This window comes from Ranitomeya imitator, chromosome 9 (assembly GCF_032444005.1).
Source record: "Ranitomeya imitator isolate aRanImi1 chromosome 9, aRanImi1.pri, whole genome shotgun sequence".
NCBI lineage: Eukaryota > Metazoa > Chordata > Amphibia > Anura > Dendrobatidae > Ranitomeya > Ranitomeya imitator.
The window spans coordinates 96206537-96233113 of NC_091290.1; the positions used below are offsets into that span (position 1 = coordinate 96206537).

A 26577-nucleotide genomic window follows, 5' to 3' on the forward strand; every position below is an offset into this window, starting at 1 on the left:
CGCCTCCCCCAAAAGAAATTCATGAATAGCTGGTTTTTGGTCATTCTGCCTCACAAAAATCGGAATAAAAAGCGATCAAAAAATGTCACGTGCCCGAAAATGTTACCAATAAAAACATCAACTCGTCCCGCAAAAAACAAGACCTCACATGACTCTGTGGACCAAAATATAGAAAAATTATAGCTCTCAAAATGTGGTAACGCAAAAAATATTTTTTGCAATAAAAAGCGTCTTTCAGTGTGTGACGGCTGCCAATCATAAAAATCCGCTAAAAAACCCGCTATAAAAGTAAATCAAACCCCCCTTCATCACCCCCTTAGTTAGGGAAAAATTAAAAAAATGTATTTATTTCCATTTTCCCATTAGGGCTAGGGTTAGAGTTAGGGCTAGGGTTAGGGCTAGGGTTAGGGCTAGGGTTAGGGCTAGGGTTAGGGCTAGGGTTAGGGTTAGGGCTAGGGTTAGGGCTAGGGTTAGGATTAGGGTTAGGGCTAGGGTTAGGGCTAGGGCTACAGTTTGGGTTGGGGCTAAAGTTACAGTTAGGGTTTAGATTACATTTACGGTTGGGAATAGGGTTGGGATTAGGGTTAGGGGTGTGTCAGGGTTAGAGGTGTGGTTAGGGTTACTGTTGGGATTAGGGTTAGGGATGTGTTTGGATTAGGGTTTCAGTTATAATTGGGGGGTTTCCACTGTTTAGGCACATCAGGGGCTCTCCAAACGCGACATGGCGTCCGATCTCAATTCCAGCCAATTCTGCGTTGAAAAAGTAAAACAGTGCTTCTTCCCTTCCGAGCTCTCCCGTGTGCCCAAACAGGGGTTTACCCCAACATATGGGGTATCAGCGTACTCAGGACAAATAGGACAACAACTTTTGGGGTCCAATTTCTCCTGCTACCCTTGGGAAAATACAAAACTCGGGGCTAAAACATATTTTTTGTGGGAAAAAAAAAGATTTTTTATTTTCACGGCTCTGCGTTATAAACTGTAGTGAAACACTTGGGGGTTCAAAGTTCTCACAACACATCTAGATTAGTTCCCTGGGGGGTCTAGTTTCCAATATGGGGTCACTTGTGGGGGGTTTCTACTGTTTAGGTACATTAGGGGTTCTGCAAACGCAATGTGACGTCTGCAGACCATTCCATCTAAGTCTGCATTCCAAATGGCGCTCCTTCCCTTCTGAGCTCTGCCATGCGCTCAAACGTTGGTTTCCCCCAACATACGGGGTATCAGCGTACTCAGGACAAATTGGACAACAACTTTTGGGGTCGAATTTCTCCTCTTACCCTCGGGAAAATACAAAACTGGGGGCTAAAAAATAATTTTGGGGGGAAAGATTTTTTTTTTTAATTTTCACGGCTCTGCGTTACAAACTGTAGTGAAACACTTGGGGGTTCAAAGCTATCACAACACATCTAGATGAGTTCCTTAGGGGGTCTAGTTTCCAAAATGGTGTCACTTGTGGGAGGTTTCTACTGTTTAGGTACATTAGGGGCTCTGCAAATGCAATGTGACACCTGCAGACCATTCCATCTAAGTCCTCATTCCAAATGGAGCTCCTTCCCTTCCGAGCCCTCCCATGCGCCCAAACAGTGGTTCCCCCCCACATATGGGGTATCAGCGCACTCAGGACAAATTGGACAACAAATTGTGGGGTCGAATTTCTCCTGTTACCCTCGGGAAAATACAAAACTGGGGGCTAAAAAATAATTTTTGTGGGAAAAAATTTTTGTTTTATTTTTACGGCTCTCCATTATAAACTTCTGTGAAGCCCTTGGTGGGTCAAAGCGCTCAGCACACATCTAGATAAGTTCCTAAGGGGGTCTACTTTCCAAAATGGTGTCACTTGTGGGGGGTTTCTACTGTTTAGGTACATTAGGAGCTCTGCAAACGCAATGTGACACCTGCAGACCATTCCATCTAAGTCTGCATTCAAATGGCACTCCTTCCCTTCTGAGCCCTCCCATGTGCCCAAACAGTGGTTCCCCCCACATATGGTGTATCATCGCACTCAGGACAAATTAGGCAACAAATTTTGGGGTCCAATTTCTCCTGTTACCCTCAGGAAAATACAAAACTGGGGGCTAAAAAAATAATTTTTGTGGGAAAAAAATTTTGTTTTATTTTTACGGTTCTACATTATAAACTTCTGTGAAGCACTTGGTGGGTCAAAGTGCTCACCACACCTCTAGATAAGTTCCTTAGGGGGTCTACTTTCCAAAATGGTGTCACTTGTGGGGGGTTTCAATGTTTAGGCACATCAGTGGCTCTTCAAACGCAACATGACGTCCCATCTCAATTCCTGTCAATTTTGCATTGAAAAGTCAAACGGCGCTCCTTCCCTTCCGAGTTCTCCCATCCGCCCAAACAGTGGTTTACCCCCACATATGGGCTATCAGCGTACTCAGGACAAATTGTACAACAACTTTTGGGGTCCAATTTCTTCTCTTACCCTTGGGAAAATTAAAAATTGGGGGCGAAAAGATAATTTTTGTGAAAAAATATGATTTTTTATTTTTACGGTTCTACATTATAAACTTCTGTGAAGCACTTGTTGGGTCAAAGTGCTCACCACACCTCTAGATAAGTTCCTTAGGGGGTCTACTTTCCAAAATGGTGTCACTTGTGGGGGGTTTCAATGTTTAGCCACATCAGGGGCTCTCCAAACGAAACATGGCGTCCCATCTCAATTCCAGTCAATTTTGCATTGAAAAGTCAAATTGCACTCCTTCGCTTCCGAGCTCTGCCATGCGCCCAAACAGTGGTTTACCCCCACATGTGGAGTATTGGCATACTCAGGACAAATTGTACAACAATGTTTGGGGTCCATTTTCTCCTGTTACCCTTGGTAAAATAAAACAAATTGGAGCTGAATTAAATTTTTTGTGAAAAAAAGTTAAATGTTCATTTTTATTTAAACATTCAAAAAATTCCTGTGAAGCACCAGAAGGGTTAATAAACTTCTTGAATATGGTTTTGAGTACCTTGAGGGGTGTAGTTTTTAGAATGGTGTCACACTTGGGTATTTTCTATCATATAGACCCCTCAAAATGACTTCAAATGAGATGTGGTCCCTAAAATAAAATGGTGTTGTAGAAATGAGAAATTGCTGGTCAACTTTTAACCCTTATAACTCCCTAACAAAAAAAAATTTTGGTTCCAAAATTGTGCTGATGTAAAGTAGACATGTGGGAAATGTTACTTATTAAGTATTTTGTGTGACATATCTCTGTGATTTAATTGCATAAAAATTCAAAGTTGGAAAATTGCGAAATTTTCATAATTTTCGCCAAATTTCTGTTTTTTTCACAAATAAACGCAGGTACTATCAAATAATTTTTACCATTGTCATGAAGTACAATGTGTCACGAGAAAACAGTGTCAGAATCACCAGGATCCATTGAAGCGTTCCAGAGTTATAACCTCATAAAGGGACAGTGGTCAGAATTGTAAAAATTGGCCCGGTCATTAACGTGCAAACCACCCTTGGGGGTAAAGGGGTTAAGGATTTCGTAACCTATTTCTCCCCAAAAAATTAGCTTCAACTCAGTTAATGTTTTTTCCCCATGAACTGCTCTGATATATTTCATTGTAAATATGCATTTTGTATGTGGGCACTATTGGGCATTAACAGGTGTAATTTTCTGAGCAGACAAAAGCTTGTTTTTATCATGAGTGTAAGTGCTAGTGTTACCTCTTCTATCAGCACTCTGAAAGCAAATTTATTTAGTTAGACAACCAGGTTTTCTTCTCTATTTTGCCTGTATTTCTATAAACAAAGCACAGAAGTAAGCTGCATCAAACTCACTGAAGATATTTCAGTTGAAAAACAAAAGTTATTTAAAAATATTGCAAAAATAAACAGTTAAGGGGGATTGTTCTCATCTTCATGGAGGCAAACTTTCAGATAGTCACTGTAAAAACAAGCACTTTTGCAATTGATAGTGTATTAAAATTTGATGCCGCTCTTGAAATATTAACACTTTTTCCTTTTCAGCTCGTTGCTTCAGACACCGACCACTGCTGCTGTCTAGCTTGTAAGCACTGCACTGAAGTTGGCCAGCATTCGGAGGTAACAGTCCAGTGATCCTGGCCAGCTTCAAAACAGTGATTACAAGCTGAATATAAAGAGCTTGTAAGCACCGAGCATGTTTTGCAGTGCAAGGTAACAAGCTGTGAGCTAAAGTGTTGCTATCTCAAGAACTGAAAATTTTAGTAAGTAGGAAATTGCTAAATTACTTGTATTTATAAGCAGTGTCTGACAATATCCATCTTTAAAGATGGGAGCCACACTTTAAAATAAAATGTGCAGTCACGATTGAGATACGGTGACAGATATATTGCTAAACTTTTGAGTCATCAAAATTCTCATTGCTATGGAGTCTTTTTTTAAGCTGCTCTCCACCTTGAGAGTCTGTCATGTCAACACTTTCATTTGGGATTCCTCTTTTTCTTTTCAGAACAAGATCACTTTCTTTCTCTCCAAGTTTTCCTTCTGGAAGTCCTAATGTTCGAAGACATACAATGGCTGCAGCCTGCTCTGCTAACTTCTTTGACTTGTCCCTGAAAGTAGAAAAGGATTGAAAATTCACAGATTAATTTAAAGAAGTGTAGAACCAGAAAAGTAATCAATCACTGTTTAAATCAAAATGTTATGCCAACCATTAATTTTTCACTGATGAGGTATAGTTGAGACCAATTAGTGCCCTGCACCCGTTGCCACGTAAGGTTCATTGGAGTCTAAAAGCTGTCGCCGACTTTAAATAGTAACTACAGTCTCCATTATCCAATCTCCCTGGGAGTGTTCAGACCTATACATGATATCCCAAAATATATACATGTATACGCACACACACATTTTTTATGCCCACACATTGTCACTGTCAAATGTATTACAGTTTATTATGTTGAGGCCTTATGTCCTAATTCACTTTTCCACTATCCTCTGTATAATGGTTCTATAAACACTTCAAAATATAAATCTAAGTTTACAAATATTTTTAATCTCAGATTTAAAAAAATCCTGAAATATTGCAGTTTTCACAATAGTCTATCTCAGTGTTTCCCAATCTGTGGATCAGAAGCCACATGCAGATGGGATAAGGATGGGACACTTGCGTCTGTCACCAGCTTAGTGTACGTTCACATTAGCGTTTTGCGTGTTTGCGTCGGGCGCCGCAGCGGCGACGCATGCGTCATGCGCCACTATATTTAACATGGGGGACGCATGGACATGTGTTGTGCTGCGTTGTGCGACGCATGCGTTTTTTTTGCCGCAAGCGTTGGGCGCAGAAAACGCAACAAGTTGCATTTTTCTTGCGTCCAAATTTCGGCAAAAAAGGACGCATGCGTCGTAAAACGCAGCGTTTTAGCGTGCATTTTGGTGCGTTTTTATTTGCGTTTTGCGTTGCGTCGCCGCGGCGCACAACGCAAATGTGAATGTAGCCTTAGTCCATTAGTACTAGGTCTAGCAAACAGTCATGAAAAGGTCTCCAGACGGTGACTTTTGTGAGTAACACCATACAGAAGAGCAGATCTGGATGCTCATATATTGGGGGGAATAGCTGCAGATAGTATGATACTGTCCGTCAGAGGAAGTACTTGAAACTGGATGCAATAGCATGGTAGGAGTGCTTGATGCGAAAACAAGGAATGGGAGTACAGTAGGAACTACTGGATGTAGGGATACGGCCTATAAAAGGACAGGGGCACAAGATTTTGGTAAGTTTTCTGTGTGGACGCTTTGTCACTGTACCAAAAATGGGGGACTCTGGATGTCTCTATTGTGGGGTGAAATAAGGCTACTTTCACACTAGCGTCGGAATCTCCCCGTCGCAATGCGTCGGGGAGAGATTCCGACGCTAGCGTTTAGCGCATTGCACAATGGAGGCAGCGGATGCATTTCTCCGGCGCATCCGCAGCCCCATTGTAAGGTGCGGGGAGGTGGGGGCGGAGTTCCGGCCGCGCATGCACGGTCGGAAAAAGCGGTCAGTCAGGAGCAAAAAACGTTGTAGCGTTTTTTGCTCCCGACGGTCCGCAGAAGCACGACGCATCCGTCGCTCGACGGATGCGACGTGTGGCAATCCGTGTGGCAATCCGTCGCAAATGCGTCGTCAATTCAAGTCTATGGGGAAAAAACGCATCCTGCAAGCACTTTTGCAGGATGCGTTTTTTCTGCAAAACGACGCATTGTGACGGATTGCAGAAAACGCTAGTGTGAAAGTAGCCTAACTTGTAGGAAAGAAGCGCAAATAGTGTCTTATCTCACAAATTATAGAGGATTTACCTGTAAAATTAACTGCTCACCTGATATAGAATATTCACAAGCATAGAGTGCCGGCTGCCGCGGATCCACCGGTCGACATGCGACCGTAGTTAAATCGCTGAAATGGAGGATTTGTGGGTTATGATCCGCGCTGCCAGCACATCCAAAAACAGACCAATTGTATAGTTGACCAGTGATTTATTCTATGCGTTTCAGAATGAACATGACTCCTTCTTCAGGACATACCACAAGTACAGACAAAAGTTGTTACACACTTTAAATAGGTTCACATTTCAAAATTCAAATAAACGCGCCAAGGATTCACCTGACATTTGACGTCACAGGTGCTGACATGTTAGCACATGACAAGTATATTATTAAATACAGAATTGGTGTAAAGATAGTTCAATATATAATAAATGCCTTCTTATCTATATATTGTTTTATAGGAATACAGAAAAAAATAATAATAATAAATATATATATATATATATATATATATATAGATATATATATATATCTATCTATATATATAGATATAGATATATAGATATATCTATATATATATATAGATATATCTATATATATATATATATATATATATAGATATATCTATATATATATATAGATATATCTATATATCTATATCTATATATATAGATAGATATATATATATATATATATATATAGATATAGATATATATATATATATATATATATATATATATATATATACACACACACACTGTATATACTCGAGTATAAGCCTAGATTTTCAGACCACTTTTTTGGGCTGAAAGTCACCCGCTCGGCTTATACTCGAGTCATACCCAGGGGTCGGGAGGGGGAGCAGGGGCTGTCTAATCATACTCACCTACTCCTGGCGCGGTTCCTGCAGATCCCTGGCTTCCCGGCGCCGACAGCTTCCTCATGTACTGAGCGGTCACATGGTACCGCTCATTACAGTAATACAGTAATGAATATGCGGCTCCACTTCCCATAGGGGTGGAGACGCATATTCATTACTGTAATGAGCGGTAACGGTGACCGCTCACTACAGGAAGAAGCTGCAGCGCCGGGGAAGCAGGGACTGCACAGCGCCAGGAGTAGGTAAGTATAACGGGGAGGTGGAGCGCTGCGCTGCGTGATACTCACCTGCTCCTCGTTTCGGCACCGCTCCATCTTCAGCAGTGGTGCTCAGGTCAGAGGGCATGGTGACGTAGTTAGTGCGCGCCCTCAGCCTGAACGCCAGTGCTGAAGATGGAGCGGCGCTGGAACGATCAGCACGTGAATATTGAAAGTGCCGGGGGCCTGAGCGACAGAGAGGTGAGTATGTGATTTTTTTTTTATCACAGCAAATGGGACAAGTGTCTGTATGGAGCATCTATGGGGCCATAATGTTTGTGCAGCAATATAAGGGGCCATAACGTTTGTGCAGCACTATAAGGGGCCATAACATTTGTGCAGCACTATAAGGGGCCATAACGTTTGTGCAGCATTATATGGGGCCATAATGTTTGTGCAGCACTATAAGGGGCCATAACGTTTGTGCAGCACTATAAGGGGCCATAACGTTTGTGCAGCATTATATGGGGCCATAATGTTTGTGCAGCACTATAAGGGGCCATAACGTTTGTGCAGCACTATAAGGGGCCATAACGTTTGTGCAGCACTATATGGGGCAAGTGTCTTTATGGGGCCATTATCAATTTTTGTGCAGCACTATATGGGGCAAATATCTTTTTGGAGCATCTTATGGGGCCACAATCAGCATTTGCGCAGCATTATATTGGGCAAATATGTCTATGGAGCATCTTATGGGGTCATAATGAACTTTATGGAGCATTATATGGGGCTCCTGATTCAATATGGATATTCAAAAACACAACCTACTGATGTCTCAATTTTACTTTTATTGGTATCTATTTTTACTTTTGACATTTACCGGTAGCTGCTGCATTTCCCACCCTAGGCTTATACTCGAGTCATTAAGCTTTCCCAGTTTTTTGTGGCAAAATTGGGGGGGTCGGCTTATACTCGAGTATATACGTATATGTATATATACACTGTGTGTGTATATATATATATATATATATATATATATATATTTATATATATTAGGGGTTGAGTTCCTGCCTCTGCACAGGGGGAATCTCGGGCCATCTCCGCTGCGGTCTCCCATTCTTCTCCTGCCGCAGTGGAGCCTGCTCAGCAGAGACGTCGATCCCAGTGTCTCGCTCTGTCTGACTCTGTGCTAAGAGTTACTGCTGCATTTCCTGCTTCTGCCATTGAAGTCAGTGCTTGGCAGCGGCGAGCAGACGCTTCTGGGACTAAGTCCTGCTTTTCACGTTCTGACCATGCCCAGAGATACTGCAGCTAGGTCATTGGTCCTTCTTGGAAGGTCCTTGTAGGTGCTAGGACTAAATCCTGCTTTGCACTCTGAGCATGCCCAGGGCAAGACCTCTCAGTGGAGATCTTGGATCACATGCTCAGGTACTGCAGCAACTCCATTAATTCTTCTTTGAAGGTCCTAAACGTGTTGCAACTATTTAAGGCTCGCATGGCCGCACGGCCATGCGCTAGTATTGACTTGATAATGTGTGTGTGTAGATCAGTGTTCCCCAACTCCGGTCCTCAAGAGCCACCAACAGTTCATGTTTTCAGTATCTCCTTAGTATTGCACAGGTGATAATTGCATTATCTGGACAGGCAAGCATTCAATCACCTGTGCAATACTAAGGAAATCCTGAAAACATGACCTGTTGGTGGCTCTTGAGGACCGGAGTTGGGGACCACTGGTGTAGATGGATGGATGTCGATGGATGAAAGCTCCTAAATCATTCCCATTCCTAGTGTTGATGACTGTTCGTGAATGATGGAAGCTATCTAGCGCCCGTCCAAGCCATCAGCACGTAGCACACATTACAGCGTCTAATTGCTGTGACCGCCAGTGCGGCGCCGTGCGCTTTCTCAGCGCTTTCCTTACCCAAGCCAGGGTGGTTAGTGGCGTCCGCCAGTGCAGCACGGCACGCACTCTCGTGCATCTAAATACAATTATTTCTGTCACTCTGACACCCCAGTAGCGGTGTCGAGCGCATGAGGTCTTTATGAACTCAAATCCTGTGTCTTGGGATTGAGTTCTGAGACTTCTTGCTTGCGCTCTTGGTGCAGTACCGCGGCCCTGTGACGCAACAGGGTTCGCTTCCTTCACACAGGGTGAAGTTAACCCGTGTGTGTATTCACATTGTACCACCATATCGTCCGTCGTTACTAGCAGCAGGTTTTCACCTGCACGGTGGACCTCGGACTGCGAACGCACCTAATACTATTCCATCTTAAACTTGGTGTGTTCCGCCAGTCCTAACATTATATATATATATATATATATATATATATATATATATATAGAAGAAAGAAAAACAAGGGGGCAAGAACTCAGAGAAAAATGCGTAATTGCATCTAGTTCGCTCTCTCTTTATTATCGGCCATGACCTTCCATGAAAAATTTTCTTTTCAAGTGTCTACAATATATTTCTCTGAATGTGAATATTCCACCATTAATTGATATTTATTTATTCAATAAAAACATGAAATAAAATATGTAAACTAAAAATGTGTTAAAATTATTTATTTTATATTGCTAAATAAAATTTTAAAATTATCTAAAAAGTATTTGGATACTTTTTATATAATTTTTAAAATTTTATTTAGCAATATAAAATAAATAAATTTAACACAGACATTTTTATTTTACATATTTATTTCATACTAGCTGAAGAGCCCGGCGTTGCCTGGGCATAGTAAATATCTGTGGTTATAGCACGTCACTTCTTTTATTTTCCCATCACGCCTCTCATTTTCCCCCTCACATCTCTCATTTTCTCCCTCACACCTCTCATTTTCTCCCTCACTCCTCTCATTCCCCCCTAACACTTGTCATTTCGACCTCACATCTGTCATTTTCCGATCACTACACTATTTTCCCTCACTCCTCTCATTTTGCACTCACACCTCTCATTTTCACCTCAGTATATACATGTTTGTCATCTCCCTTATATATAGTATACACCTGTATGTCATCTCCTGTATATAGTATATACCTGTATGTCATCTCCCCTGTATATAGTATATACCTGCTGTGTGTCATCTCCCCTGTATATAGTATATACCTGTATGTCATCTCCTCCTATATATAGTATATACCTGTATGTCATCTCCTTCTATATATAGTATATACCTGTATGTCATCTCCTTCTATATATAGTATATACCTGTATGTCATCTCCTCCTGTATATAGTATATACCTGTGTGTCATCTCCCCTGTATATAGTATATATCTGTGTGTCATCTCCTCCTGTATATAGTATATACCTGTATGTCATCTTCTATATATAGCATATACCTGTATGTCATCTCCTCCTGTATATAGTATATACCTGTAGGTAATCTGCTCCTGTATATAGTATATACCTGTGTGTCATCTCCTCCTGTATTTAGTATATACCTGTATGTCATCTCCTCCTGTATATAGTATGTACCGGTGTGTTATCTCTCCTGTATATAGTATATATCTGTGTGTCATCTCCCCTGTATATAGTATATACCTGTGTGATCTCCTGTATTAGACCTCGTTAACACGTTATTTGCTCAGTATTTTTACCTCAGTATTTGTAAGATAAATTGGCAGCCTGATAAATCCCCAGCCAACAGGAAGCCCTCCCCCTGGCAGTATACATTAGCTCACACATACACATAATAGACAGGTCATGTGACTGACAGCTGCTGTATTTCCTATATGGTACATTAGTTGCTCTTGTAGTTTGTCTGCTTATTAATCAGATTTTTATTTTTGAAGGCTAATACCAGACTTGTGTGTGTTTTAGGGCGAGTTTCGTTTGTCAAGTTGTGTGTGTGTTGAGTTGTGTGTGGCGACATGCATGTAGCGACTTTTGTGAGATGAGTTTTGTGTGGCAACATGCGTGTAGCAACTTTTTGTGTGTCGAGTTGCATGTAACAGGTTAGTGTAGCAAGTTGTGTGCAGCAAGTTTTGCGCATGGCGAGTTTTGCGCGTGGTGAGTTTTATGTCTGGTGCCTTTTGAGTATGTGCAAGTTTTGTGTGAGGCAACTTTTGCATGTGTTGCAAATTTTGTGCATGTGGCAATTTTTCCGCGTGTGCAAGTTTTGCGTGTGGCGAGTTTTCCATGAGGTGAGTTTTGCACTTGTGGCGAGTTTCGCGGGAGCCTAGTTTTTGCATGTGGCGAGTTTTGCGCGTGGCGAGTTTTGAGCGGCGACTTTTGTGTTTCGACTTTTATGTGGCGAGGTTGGTGTATGTGTGGTGAAATGTGTGCTGAGGGTGGTATATGTGTTCAAGCACGTGGTAGTGTGTGGCGCATTTTGTGTGTGTTCATATCCCCATGTGTGGTGAGTATCTCATGTCGGGGCCCCACCTTAACAACTGATCGGTATATACTCTTTTGCGCCATCGCTCTCATTCTTTAAGTCCCCCTTGGTCACATCTGGCAGCTGTCAATACACTTTTCCTTTCACTTTTTCCCCATTATGTAGATAGGGGCAAAATTGTTTGGTGAATTGGAAAGCGCGGGGTTAAAATTTCACCTCACAATGTAGCCTATGACGCTCTCAGGGTCCAGACGTGTGACTGTGCAAAATTTTGTTTCTGTAGCTGCGACGCCTCCAACACTTTTCCTTTCACTTTTTTCCCCATTATGTAGATAGGGGCAAAATTGTTTGGTGAATTGGAACGCGCGGGGTTAAAATTTCGCCTCACAGTATAGCCTATGACGCTCTCGTGGTCCAGACGTGTGACTGTGCAAAATTTTGTGGCTGTAGCTGCGACGGTGCAGATGCCAATCCCGGACATACACACATACACACACACACACACACACACACATTAAGCTTTATATAGTAGATGTTTTTATTGAATAAATAAATATCAATTAATGGTGCAAATTAAACATTCAGAGAAATATATTGTAGACACTTGAAAAGAAAATTTTTCATGGAAAGTCATGGCAGATAATAAAGAGAGAGCGAACTAGATGCAATTACACATTTTTCTCTACGAGTATATATATATATATATATATATATATACATATATATATATACATATATATATATATATATACATACAAAGTATATATATATATTTTTTTTTCTTTCTTCTTTTTTCCCCCTTTTCTTCAATTTTTTCTGTATTCCTATAAAAGAATATATAGATAAGAAGGCATTTATAATATATTGAACTATCTTTACACCAATTTTTTATTTAATAATATACTTGTCATGTGCCAACACGTCAGCAGCTGTGTCAGGTGAATCCTTGGCGCGTTTATTTGAATTTTGAAATCTGAACCTATCTTTAGTGTGTAACAACTTTTGTCTGTACTTGTGGTATTTCCTGAGGAAGGAGTCATGTGTACTCGGAAACGCGTAGAATAAACCACTGTTCAACTATACAATTGGTCTGTTTTTGGATGTGCTGGCAGCGCGGATCATAACCCACAAATCCTCCTTTTCAGCGATTTATTGCAGGGTGAAGGAGAGCTAGATGTGGCTCATGACCAAGACTTTAGAGCTGAATGTGGCTCTCAAGGTAATAAAGGTTGGGGACCATTGGTTTGTACAATAAACTGATAATTATCTCATTATGAAGATTACAAAGAAAGCTAACACTTCTATTGTGAATATGAAGCTAGATAACACAGGGTCCCCTCTGAAAATATGTAATAAAAAGTGCACCACTGGCGAACACAGACAGAAGAGGCCCCCGTGCAAGCACAATATATGGTATTTCCAATACAATAGCTCAGCATAATGCATAATTCCACCTGCCTTGAAGGTGGGTGTGAGCCCCCTTACCTGATGGGTAGGATTGCGGCCACCAGGGTGTTCCTAAAACTACAGATAGAACAAAGTACAAAGAGCTCAGTGCTCCATGGCAGGCAAACAGTTATGCACAACTTCCCACCTGCTTGGTTTCCATCCATCTCCATCCTTATCTGGTTCTATGGGCTGTCAATCAAGGAAGGGGTATGGAAATTAAGGGACGCCAAACAGGTGGAAAGGTGTATATAAATGATGGCCTCTGCCATGGAGCACAGAGCAGTGGGACTTCGTTTGAACAGTCATTCTGTGCTTACACAGCCCCTTTTAATAATGAAAGCATAGTCTTTTACAGTATTACAAGGTGGGCACAACTTAAATGGCATATTTGTGGAAAAATTGCAACTTCCATTATTCACCATCCACAGTGGTGTTTTTTTTAGAACACACCTGTTGGAGTCAAACTTCTTAAGGGGTGTAGATACCAAAATAGGGTCACCTCTGTTTATTTTTTGTGTAAATCAAGTTTATTAAGTTACATGTGGTTATACAATAGAAGTCAAAGTTTTAATATGCAGTCATAAACACAAGTAAAAATGTAGAAATACCACAACATTCTGAATAAATCTATATAATACCATTGTTTTATCTCTCTAACAGTATTGAAATACAGTTATAACGGACTCCTTAAAAGATAGTCTGGAAGTCAACAGATTGTTATGATTTCAACCTTGTAAACGTCTACTTTAAAATGAATTAAAGATACAGTAGTTTTCGTGAAAAAGGTTTACAAGTATTGTGCATCAAGAGCTCCCATTGTCCAACTTTCATATAATTTTGGAATGATGCTTAAATGTCAATTTGGAGTAAGGGCGTCTAAGCACCCTAGAACACTCAACAACCAAATGAGAGTCTAGATGTGGCCTAGACTATGAAGAGGGAAGAGAGAAAGTAAGAAGAAGAGAGAAGAAGAAAAAAAAAGGGGGGGGGGGAGGGGAAGGGGGGGTGAAGGGGAGGGAGTGGGGTCTGGTCTCTTGTCCGAATTGACTTGAGTCTGGATTTCTTTTGGAATTATATACTGGTTGTTTCACTTTTAATAATAATAATAATAATAATAATAATAATAAGGGCTTAACTTTCCCGTCAGGCCATTTAAAGTAGCCAAATATTTAGCTCCTCGGTCTCTCTGAAAACAATCCAAGGAGACCAAACATTAAGCACTTTGCCTGAGGTTCCAGTATCTTGACCAATCAATTGCTCCATTCTAAAGATATGATTAAGTTCTGAGACAAAATCAGATCGCGAAGGGGGTTTGGATTGTTTCCAGTAACAAGGGATTAAGTTACGCGCAGCTATCAAGAAATGTCTAAGTAGGCTTTTCATAAATTTGGCGATGGAGAAGTCACATATAGATAGTAAGGTCAATTCCATTGTAGGCTGGGTATTATAAAGAGATAATTTGTTATAAAGATCAAAAATGGTCACCCAAAAATTGTGAAAAGGTGGGCAGGACCACCAAATATGCGAATATGAACCTTTATCCTTCCAACACCTCCAACAGGTATCCGGGGTTGTGGGAAACATAACATGAATACTGGATGGACATCTATACCACCTAGTCAAAAGTTTATAACTTCTTTCCTGATAATCTGAGCATAATGAAGATCTGAGAGTGAGGAGGAGACTCTTGGAGCGATCCTCATGCGTCAGTGGTTTGTTCAGTTCATTCTCCCATTTCAAAAAGAATAGGGGAGGATCAAGTGAAGTTATTTGGTGTTCTTGAAACATTTTATATAGCATGGATACTGTATGTACCAGAGGACCCTCCTCCAAGCCCACGGACTCGAAAGGGGTAAGTTGTCTGAAGATGTCAGCCTGTTTAGATAACTTAATAAGGTAGCTTTTAACTTGTTCATGGAAAAACCATGAACTTGGTGGAGGCTCAGTTCCGGCAAAGATCGACTGTAGGGGCTTAATTGAGGACTGGTCTATGTAGTCATAGGCTATTGGTTAGCTGTCTTTGTGTTTATGCAAGAATATAAATTTATCCTGACCTGCGGGGAAGTCTGGATTATCAGAGATTGGAGTCAAGGGGCCTGGTATGGATGAGATATTAGGCTTTTGGTTGCCATATTTGATGAAAAGGGTCAAGTTTCTTGTCATAAAAGACAGGTTATCTCCCTGAGTTTTCGTATTTCCTCCCTTGCAAATGTGTGCTATAGGGCTACTAAGTGAAAGCTTCATCTCTAAATCAACCCATTTTTTACTGAGTTTGTGATGGAACAGGTCTAAAATGCAAGTTCCAAGGGATGCATAGCTGTAAAGTGAAAAGTCTGGAAGGCTCAATCCCCAAGATTGTTTAGTTCTGCTCAGGAGATGGTATGACAAGCGTGGGCGTCTACCAGACCATACAAATCTTGTTATTGCTGTCTTGAGTCTGGAGAAAAAGGAGGCTGGGAGAAACAAAGGAATGGTTTGGAAGAAGTAAAGAAGGCGTGGTAATAGGTCCATTTTAATTGCATTAATCCTTCCAAGCCAGGATAAGTGTAGTTTGCTCCATTTCTCTAGGTCAAGCTCCGCCCTATGTAGGGCTATTTTATAATTGGCATCATATAATTGTGATGACTTGGCAGTTAACTTTATACCCAGATAAACAAGGGAATCAGATCGCCATCTAAATGGGAAAAGAGGAGCACAACTGGGAGATTAAAGAAGGTGATAAGGAAATATTTAATATTTTGGACTTGTGTGAATTAATTTTGAAATTACTTAGGGATCCAAATCTGTGCAATTCCGATATGATATTGGGTAGGCTGGTAATGGGGGAGGTAATATACATGAGTACGTCATCAGCAAAAAGTGCCAATTTGTGTTTTTCCGATTGGATCCTCAATCCTGCTATAGATTGGTTATTGCGGATTGCAACTGCCAAATGTTCCATAATTAATACATATAGTAAGGGCGACAATGGACACCCCTGCCTCGTACTATTTTGTATGTAAAAGGGATCTGACAGCGAGCCGTTCACCTTGACCTGAGCAGAAGGAAACTCGTAGAGGGCCTTGATACTCCACAGTGCTTTCCTTTGTAGTCCAATGCCTTCGAGCGTTTGACACATAAATTCTCATCCCACTCTGTCGAATGCTTTTTCAGCATCTATCGACAGAATGCACATGGGATCGCCTCTCCTATTAGCTCTGTCGATCAAAGAAATAGATCTAATGGTATTATCTCTTGCCTCTCTTCCAGGTATAAAACCTACTTGGTCCTGATTAATCAAATGTGGCAAGAGGCAACTAAGTCTCTTTGAAATCATTTTGGCATAAATTTTGACATCTATATTTATAAGAGAAATAGGACAGTAATTGCTACACAGAGATAGATCCTTTCCCAGTTTTGGAATGACTAATGTGAGCAGCTAGAGCTTGTGGAGGGAAGGAGCCCCCTGAGGAAATAAAATTACATGTTGATAGGAATGGAGAGCATAGCAGATCTGACAACTGTTTACAGAAGCCCGCTGTGTATCCATCGGGACCAGGGCTTTTGCCTAGTTTCAAATCCCGAACCACAGAGGTGACCTTTTCCAAGGAAAAGTCCTCCACACATCTACCAATCGCAAGTCATATATCTGTTTCTTTACTTTTTTAATGGAGGACAAGGGGAAAGAGGTCCTGCCTGATGATACATCAATTAGAGGGCTCATTGGAAGATTAAAGTCGCCTCCGAGAACTATCGGCAAGGCGCCTGCAAATTTCTCTGGAAGCCTCTTACATATGGAGCCGAATTTCTGCTGGCCTTGATTAAGAAAGTAAACATTAGCTAAAATAAGTGCGCGCGACCCCCATGCAACTTTCAAGAAAATATATCTTCCTTCTATGTCGATTACCGAGTCGCGGATCGCAGATAGAAAGGATTTATGAAAACCTATAGACACTCCCTTAGATTTAGAATGGGGATTCGTACTATGGAGCCATTTTGGGTAATGGTGGGATGTGCAGTTAGGGGTCACCCCGGTCTTAAAGTGTGTCTTTTGAGCATTAAAATTGAGACGTGTTGTTTGTGATTAGAGTTCAAAATTTGTCTTCTTTTCTCGGGTATATTCAACCCTTTAACGTTATGGGAACAAAATTTAATTCCAGCCAAAACTAAAGTAAATTTGAGTGGATTGATTATATGGACATTGAGACCAGACCCTAGGGAGGATTGTGTGTGAATTTTGGGTGGGGATAGGTCGAGGGATTGGAAGAAGAGGAGTGAAAAGGAAAGAGAAAGGCAAGAAGGTTGAGAATAAGAGAGAGAAGCTAAATGTGAGGTGAATAAACACCTAGAGTGAGAAATCATGATGTGGTTGTTTGGCGGGAGACCACCAAATACAACAGTTGGGGTGGGAAGAAGCAGAGGGTGAGAACTAGTCTCTGTCTGCCACCCCCACAACCTAGACAATAAAATATTGTATCAAACTTTGTTAACTGACATCTGGTCCTGTCCAGACTAAATTTAAGTTCAAACTTAACAGTATAAACAATAAAATGGATAATTAGACTATTCTTCAATGTTATTCCAATAACAGATGATAGGGTCTAAAGACCAATTAGAAATGGTCCACAAAACTGGACATGAGCAACCCAAAACCAAACCGAATCAAGAGTTAAAGCAACTCATTGTGGGGCTTGTGTGTGTAAAATATTTCACACAGAGAGAAAGGAGGAGGTAGAGAGAAAAAAATAAGTCTCTTCATGTTGGAACTGGAGGAGAACCATTTTTCTTGTGTTGCTTGGTGTGTTGAATTTTCAGCCATCTTGAAGGGATATCTGGGAGTTGGGGAGAGTGTGGCCAATCAGTAAGGTCAGTCATCGGCAACTCAAAAGTATCCAGAAAGTTGGTCAGGTCCCCCAGATTACGGAAAGTGGCTGTTTTCCCTCCTTTAAAGGCTATCATCTGGAACGGGAATCCCCACTTATATGTAATGTCTCTTTATTTTAGGAGAGATAAAGGTCGTAATGCTCTTCTGAGCTGTAATATGCGCCTAGATAGGTCTGAGAGTAGTAAAATCTGTGTTCCACAGTAACTGATGGTGCCTTTCTGTCTGGCAGCCAGCATGATGGCTTCCTTGACTTTGTAGTAGTGTACTCTGCAGATAACATCTCTGGGTCTTGATTCTGATGGCGGTTTAGGCCCAAGAGATCTATGTATACGGTCAAATTCTATTGAGCCCGCCTCCTCATCGTTTAATATTTCAAGGAACAGTTTTTGTACAGTGAGATCCAGATCTGATGAACTTACAGATTCAGGAAGGCCACATATTCTAATGCTGTTTCGCCTATTGCGGTTTTCTAGATCCTCCATTCCAGTTACAAACTCCTCCAATCTCAAAGCGTGGCTAGTAATGACCTCTCTGTGAGTTTGTAGTTCTTGTAGGATGATTTCCTGGGACTTCTCCACGTCCTCTACTCGAGATGTGAATTCTGATTTTAGAGCATGGAGTTCTTTTTTGTAGGAATTTTCAATTCGACAAGCAAAAACTTCCAAGTCTTTTTTGGTGGGGAGTGTTCTAATAAATTTGCTAAGGTCATTTACAGTCACGTCGTCTGAGGGTATGTGCACACGTCAGGATTTCTTGCAGAAATTTCCTGAAGAAAACCGGAAATTTACTGCAAGAAATCCGCATTTTTTTTTTGCGTTTTTTCCCCAGTTTTTTTCGCGTTTTTTTTTTTTTTTTAGCATTTTGCAAGCTTGCAGAATGCTAAAGTTTTCCAAGCGATCTGTAGCATCGCTTGGAAAACTGACTGACAGGTTGGTCACACTTGTCAAACATAGTGTTTGACAAGTGTGACCAACTTTTTACTATAGATGCTGCCTATGCAGCATCAATAGTAAAAGATAGAATGTTTAAAAAAATTAAAAAAATGGTTATACTCACCTGCAAACAGCCGATCTCCTCAGCGTTCCTATAGATGGTGTGTGTGTGCAGGACCTTCGATGACGTCGCGGTCACGTGAGCGGTCACGCGACCAATCACAAGACGGCGACGTCATCGCAGGTCCTTCACACACACCATCTATAGGAACGGAAGCGGCAGCCTGCACTGCTGAGAGGCGGGAAGACTCCGGGCCATCGAAGGTGAGTATATCACGATTTTTTATTTAAATTCTTTTTTTTTTACCAATTATATCGTGCCCAGTCCGTGGAGGAGAGTCTCCTCTCCTACACCCTGGGTACCAACCGCACATAATCTGCTTACTTCCCGCATGGTGTGCACAGCCCCATGCGGAAAGTAAGCAGATCAATGCATTCCTAGGTGTGCGGAATCCCCGCAATTCCGCAAATTTAATGAACATGTTGCTTTTTTTTCCGCAATGTGATTTTTTCGCGGAAAAAAAATGCAGCATATGCACAAGAAATGCGGAATACACTGTAAATAATAGGAGGCATATGTAAGCGTTTTTTTTCGCGTTTTTTATCACATTTTTATAGCAAAAAAATGCGAAAAATACTGAACGTGTGCACATGGCCTGAGAGTTCATTATCATCATCCCCCTCATCTGTTGCTCTATCAGGAGATCCCTGGGAAGCTGATGAGTCATGTAATAAAGAGCATTCACTTAAGATCTTAAGGTACCGTCACACTTAGCGACGCTGCAGCGATACCGACAACGATCCGGATCGCTGCAGCGTCGCTGTTTGGTCGCTGGAGAGCTGTCACACAGACAGCTCTCCAGCGACCAACGATCCCAAGGTCCCCGGTAACCAGGGTAAACATCGGGTAACTAAGCGCAGGGCCGCGCTTAGTAACCCGATGTTTACCCTGGTTACCAGCGTAAAAAAACAAACAGTACATACTTACATTCAGCTGTCTGTCCCTTGCCGTCTGGTTCCTGCACTGACTGCTGGCCGTAAAGTGAAAGTGAAAGCACAGCACAGCGGTGAGTCACACAGCGGTGACTCACCGCTGTGGCTGTGCTCTGCTTTCACTTTACGGCCAGCAGTCAGTGCAGGAACCAGACGGCAAGGGACAGACAGCTGAATGTAAGTATGTACTGTTTGTTTTTTTACGCTGGTAACCAGGGTAAACATCGGGTTACTAAGCGCGGCCCTGCGCTTAGTAACCCGATGTTTACCCTGGTTACCAGTGAAGACATCGCTGAATCGGTGTCACACACGCCGATTCAGCGATGTCTACGGGGAGTCCAGCGACGAAATAAAGTTCTGGACTTTCTTCCCCGACCAGCGATCTCCCAGCAGGGGCCTGATCGCTGCTGCCTGTCACACTGGACGATATCGCTAGCGAGGACGCTGCAACGTCACGGATCGCTAGCGATCTCGTCTAGTGTGACAGTACCTTTAGTGGAGGATTTGGATCTTGTGCTTCTATGCTGGCTATTTGTATTTAGGAAACGATCCATATCGTCAGAATGAGTTTCAGAATCTGGAGGTGGTTCAGTACGTCATTTGGGTTTGCCCATATACACCAGTGGGCCTTAGTGGCTAATATATGGATGTAGGGGGAACTTGTGAGGCAAGAGTGTCTACATCAGATAGCCGGCTCCCCCAACAGCATACACCTCTCCCCTATTAGAATTTCCCACTCAGGTAGGGATATGACCTGGAGTCTTATGTGTTCTGAACAAATCAGCTGGTGTAACTTTCTCTTCAGGAATGCACCTGCTCGTCTGTATAATGGCGGCGTTTGGCGCCAAAAGGGGGATCGGCTTCCAAGCCCTCCACCAGGGACAGGCAAGTTTGATATAGGACAGCGAAACGTGAGGGGACGATAGAGAAGGGGAGCAGGGACGCACTTCAGTGGGTCCTGACCGCGAGCCGACCGGCTCTCAGCGGCTCCAATGTTAAGATGGCCGACGCAGTGGCGAATGTGTCCTCCTCCTGCTCCGTCGGCACTCCCACACTCACCGGATCCTCTCCGTGCTGTGCCGCAGTCTCCCTCCTTGCCTCACGCGTCAGCGTCGGTCCCACGATCTCGTCCTCCACAGCAAGTAGGTAAACCCCCACCGGAGACCAACAGGGGAGCAGTAATGGCGTCTCTCCCCCAAAATGCTTCCGACACTATCCAGCGTCCCGCTGTCACAAGGCCTCTCCCGGCCCGGACTCCAGGTGGAACAAGGTCAAGGGCCTTATGTTCTCCGGTCTTGAGGGGTATTTCTGGGAGGTTAGGCGCAGGTTTGGAGTCTCAAATTAATGGGGTCCTGGCAGCTCCTTCCAAACACGTCTGTTTAGCGTGAGGTCCCAGCCACGCCCCCGGGTCAACTGTTTTTTTTTTTTTTTTTTTACTGCACTCAGGGCCGGAGTCAGCACCTGGGCAACTGCCAGGGCCCTTAGCAGGCGAGGGGTCCCACTTGCAGTAGGGGACACCACCGCGCTTGTGGTAGAGAGTTCCAGAGTAGGGGTGATGCGAGAGAGAAATCTTGTATATGATTTTGGGAAGAGGAGATAAGAGGGGAGTAGAGAAGGAGATCTTGTGAGGATCGGAGGTTGCGTGCAGGAATATCCATGCAGCACAATTATCCAAAAATGTCATCATCTCTGCTGCATTTAGGCTATGTGCACATGTTCAGGATTTCTTGCAGAAAATTCCTGAGAAAAACCTGAAATTTTCTGCAAGAAATCTGCATACATTTTTTGCGCGTTTTTGATGCGTTTTTTTTCCGGACATTTCCCAATGCATTTTATAGTGGGAAATCCGCAAAAAAACCCGCAAAATTAATGAACATGCTGCGTTTTTTACCGCGATGCGCTTTTTTCACGGATAAAAACGCATCATGTGCACAAAACAATTCATTCTAAATGATGGGATGCATATTGTATGCTTTTTTTGCGGTTTTATAGCGTTTTTATCGTGAAAAAAACGCGAAAAATCATCAATGTGTGCACACAGCCTTACAGTTATCCATCTGGTGTATGATGACGTTGAATTTTGGGTGAAAAATTGATGGGCATACAAGTTTGTCTGGGTCACAACATCATTTATTATTTCCTCACTGAAAAAGAATCTGAAGAAGTCAATTTCAGTGAGGCCAGTGGTGTCAAACTGGATTCCTGAGCTGCCGATGAAATCCGTAATGACGGGCTGATAATTTTCGGGAGGGGGTGTAATCTATATGGGATCGATTGCAGCAGGAGTTGCCTCGGTCCTAGGGTGCCTTGCTGAGGGTCCTTCCTCACTAGATGAGGAGGAGGAAGAGGAGGAATAAACAAATGTGGGCTCTTCCTCACTGGATGCAAGGAAGGTGTGTGCCTGCTCTGGTAAATAGCGTCTTCTTGACAAATGGGCCATTTTATTCCCAAATGTAATGTGTGGGGCATGTGTATAGGGTTAGAAAATCAGGTAAAAGAAAAAAAAAAAAAGTTTGTATAAAATTTTTTTAGATGTTCAATACACTAATGCAATTCCTATAAATTTACCTGACACAAATAATTCTTTTTTACAAAAGAAAAATGGACGTCACCAACAATTTGACGTAGGCTCTCCTAATGCACTAGATATTACTTGGCATTCAACTTTTTGATTGTGTTTTATTACACTTTTTTGGCAGCATGAAGAAAAAGCATATTTTTTGCCATATTTTTTATTAACTTTTGTTTACGGGAGTTCACTGAAGGAATTATGTAGTATGAGTTTTATAGGTTGGGTCGTTCTGGAAGCAACAATACCAAATGTGTATTTGTTTCTTTTTTTACATAAAATATACCTATTTTATATTGCTTTAATATTTTTAAAAATGTTTTGCTTATTACAACCTTTACTGCAAAAAGATGCCCGCTTACAATCCATTTTTCCAGACCCCCCACTACTGTGTTTTAGGCAGCCCCCAAATCTAAGAAGCATCATTGTCAAGAGCTCTCTATCCTCTCCAACAGCTGCAGGTACCTTTCCTTTCAACCAGAAAAAAAATGTAAAACCTGTCCATTTATAATGACCACGGACAAGATAAAGATCCCCAATTCACATCAGGACTACAAGATAACAGGTACTTTCAGCTGCGTCACTTCTAATGTGGTGTACCTAATTATTTGTACTAAATGTCCAACTGGGGGTCTGTATGTGGGGGAAACAGGGCAGAAACTGAGAACAAGGATGAACTCTCATCGCCATACAATAAGAGAAAAAAGAATGGATCTACCTGTGGCAATACATTTCTGTCTCCCAAATCACAACATTATGGACATGAAATTACTTGTGCAAAGACAGAAGAGTTTGGGAATATAAACTGATGACGACCTTTGACACTCTCACTGATGGAATGAATGTGTCGCATGGATTTATGTCTTTTTACATCAACTAAGGAACTTGCCCCTCAGACCATGTGGGGTCATCACAACAGAGACCCTAATCACAGGACAATAAAACAATCCTTATCTAAGAGCTGGCCCAATATTTATGGACATAACTGTTTATCACCCATGGTAATTCTGATTCATGTCACCTGGCTTATCCATGGTTTTTTCTTTCCCGTCTTTTTTTTTCTATACTATGTTACATAGTAACATAGTTAGTAAGGCCAAAAAAAGACATTTGTCCATCCAGTTCAGCCTATATTCCATCATAATAAATCCCCAGATCTACGTCCTTCTACAGAACCTAATAATTGTATGATACAATATTGTTCTGCTCCAGGAAGACATCCAGGCCTCTCTTGAACCCCTCGACTGAGTTCGCCATCACCACCTCCTCAGGCAAGCAATTCCAGATTCTCACTGCCCTAACAGTAAAGAATCCTCTTCTATGTTGGTGGAAAAACCTTCTCTCCTCCAGACGCAAAGAATGCCCCCTTGTGCCCGTCACCTTCCTTGGTATAAACAGATCCTCAGCGAGATATTTGTATTGTCCCCTTATATACTTATACATGGTTATTAGATCGCCCCTCAGTCGTCTTTTTTCTAGACTAAATAATCCTAATTTCGCTAATCTATCTGGGTATTGTAGTTCTCCCATCCCCTTTATTAATTTTGTTGCCCTCCTTTGTACTCTCTCTAGTTCCATTATATCCTTCCTGAGCACCGGTGCCCAAAACTGGACACAGTACTCCATGTGCGGTCTAACTAGGGATTTGTACAGAGGCAGTATAATGCTCTCATCATGTGTATCCAGACCTCTTTTAATGCACCCCATGATCCTGTTTGCCTTGGCAGCTGCTGCCTGGCACTGGCTGCTCCAGGTAAGTTTATCATTAACTAGGATCCCCAAGTCCTTCTCCCTGTCAGATTTACCCAGTGGTTTCCCGTTCAGTGTGTAATGGTGATATTGATTCCCTCTTCCCATGTGTATAACCTTACATTTATCATTGTTAAACCTCATCTGCCACCTTTCAGCCCAAGTTTCCAACTTATCCAGATCCATCTGTAGCAGAATACTATCTTCTCTTGTATTAACTGCTTTACATAGTTTTGTATCATCTGCAAATATCGATATTTTACTGTGTAAACCTTCTACCAGATCATTAATGAATATGTTGAAGAGAACAGGTCCCAATACTGACCCCTGCGGTACCCCACTGGTCACAGCGACCCAGTTAGAGACTATACCATTTATAACCACCCTCTGCTTTCTATCACTAAGCCAGTTACTAACCCATTTACACACATTTTCCCCCAGACCAAGCATTCTCATTTTGTGTACCAACCTCTTGTGCGGCACGGTATCAAACGCTTTGGAAAAATCGAGATATACCACGTCCAATGACTCACCGTGGTCCAGTCTATAGCTTACCTCTTCATAAAAACTGATTAGATTGGTTTGACAGGAGCGATTTCTCATAAACCCATGCTGATATGGAGTTAAACAGTTATTCTCATTGAGATAATCCAGAATAACATCCCTCAGAAACCCTTCAAATATTTTACCAACAATAGAGGTTAGACTTACTGGCCTATAATTTCCAGGTTCACTTTTAGAGCCCTTTTTGAATATATTTTTGAATGTTGTGCATAAATATGTGATTCTTCAGAATTTGTTTTAGTCTTTGCCTGATGAAGAGACGTATGTAGTCTCGAAAGCTTGCAATTTGTTACCATCTTTTCAGTTAGCCATTAAAAGGTATCAACCACTGAGGACTCTCAATTCTAAATATTTTGCTTATTTTACGATTTTTTTAAATTTTAAATGTTTTTAAAAACGTTTCTACTTAACTTTTATTAGTCTGATAGCTAGTATAATGCATTGCAATACATCAGCACCACAATGCATTATACCTGTCAGTGCTGAACCGATAGGAGCCTCTTAGACCATGCCGTGAGCATGGTCCAACATCACAGGTTTGCTGCAGCTAGCTAACCCGAGGTAGTCATAACAACCTCAAGTATCCATGGCAACGATCGGGCCCTTGCGATGAGTTCACAGAGGCACCGATCAGACGGTACAGGAAGCCCCTTCCCAGCCTTCTAAATGCTGTGATCGCTATAGATCGCAGCATTTAGGGCAGGGGTGTCAAACTGCATTCCTCGAGGGCCGCAAACCATGCGTGTTTTCAAGATTTCCTTAGCTTTGCACAAGGTGCTGTAATCATTATGTGTGTAGGTGATTAAATTATCACCTGTGCAGTACAAGGAAATCCTGAAAACATTACCTGTTTGCAGCCCTTGAGGATTGCAGTTTTTACACCCCTGATTTAGGGGGTTAAATGGCCCGGGGGGGGGAGGGGGTGCGGGCACTACTCCTGCAAATGACAGCCGAAGCTTAACTTTCACTTAAACCGAGCTCTCGGTGACAATTGTGCAGGCACTGCTTGCGCCCGCATGATCAAGATTTAAATTTATGTCATTTAGTGGGAACCCCTTCTAGATCATGACGTAGACTTACGTCAAATGTTATGTAGGCGTTAAATACATATGCTTATGTCTTTAAAATAATTTTTGCAATTGGAATTCATTAAAAAAAAAAAATTATATATATGTATATATACAGTACAGACCAAAAGTTTGGACACACCTTCTCATTTAAAGATTCTTCTGTATTTTTATGACTATGAATATTGTAAATTCACACTGAAGGCATCAAAACTATGAATTAACACATGTGGAATTATATGCTTAACAAAAAAGAGTGAAACAACTGAAAATATGTCTTATATTCTAGGTTCTTCAAAGTAGCCACCTTTTGCTTTGATGACTGCTTTGCACACTCTTGGCATTCTCTTGATGAGCTTCAAGAGGTAGTTACCGGAAATGGTTTTCACTTCACATGTGTGCCCTTTCAGGTTTAATAAGTGGGATTTCTTGCCTTATAAATGGGGTTGGGAGTGGGATTTCTTGCCTTATAAATGGGGTTGGGACCATCAGTTTTGTTGAGCAGAAGTCTGGTCGATACACAGCTGATAGTCCTACTGAATAGACTGTTAGCTGCTTTTTTCTTGTCATAATACAAATTCTAAGTTAAGAAAAATGAGTGGCCATCATTACTTTATGAAATGAAGGTCAGTCAGTCCGAAAAATTGGGAAAACTATGAAATTGTCCCCA

At 41.7% G+C, this 26577-nt stretch overlaps 1 protein-coding gene across 2 annotated transcripts in view; it reads right to left on the reverse strand.

The window, feature by feature from the left end:
• Positions 1–3370: 3370 nt before the first annotated feature.
• The window catches only part of LOC138649561 (tRNA-dihydrouridine(20) synthase [NAD(P)+]-like), a 61817-nt gene continuing 38610 nt past the window's right edge, over positions 3371–26577 (reverse strand). For both annotated transcript variants that reach the window (XM_069740063.1, XM_069740062.1), the window contains exon 5: positions 3371–4557. In XM_069740063.1, coding sequence (XP_069596164.1) covers positions 4338–4557 — 220 coding nt within the window. In that variant the 3' untranslated portion in view covers positions 3371–4337. The remainder of the gene's footprint in view (positions 4558–26577) is intronic.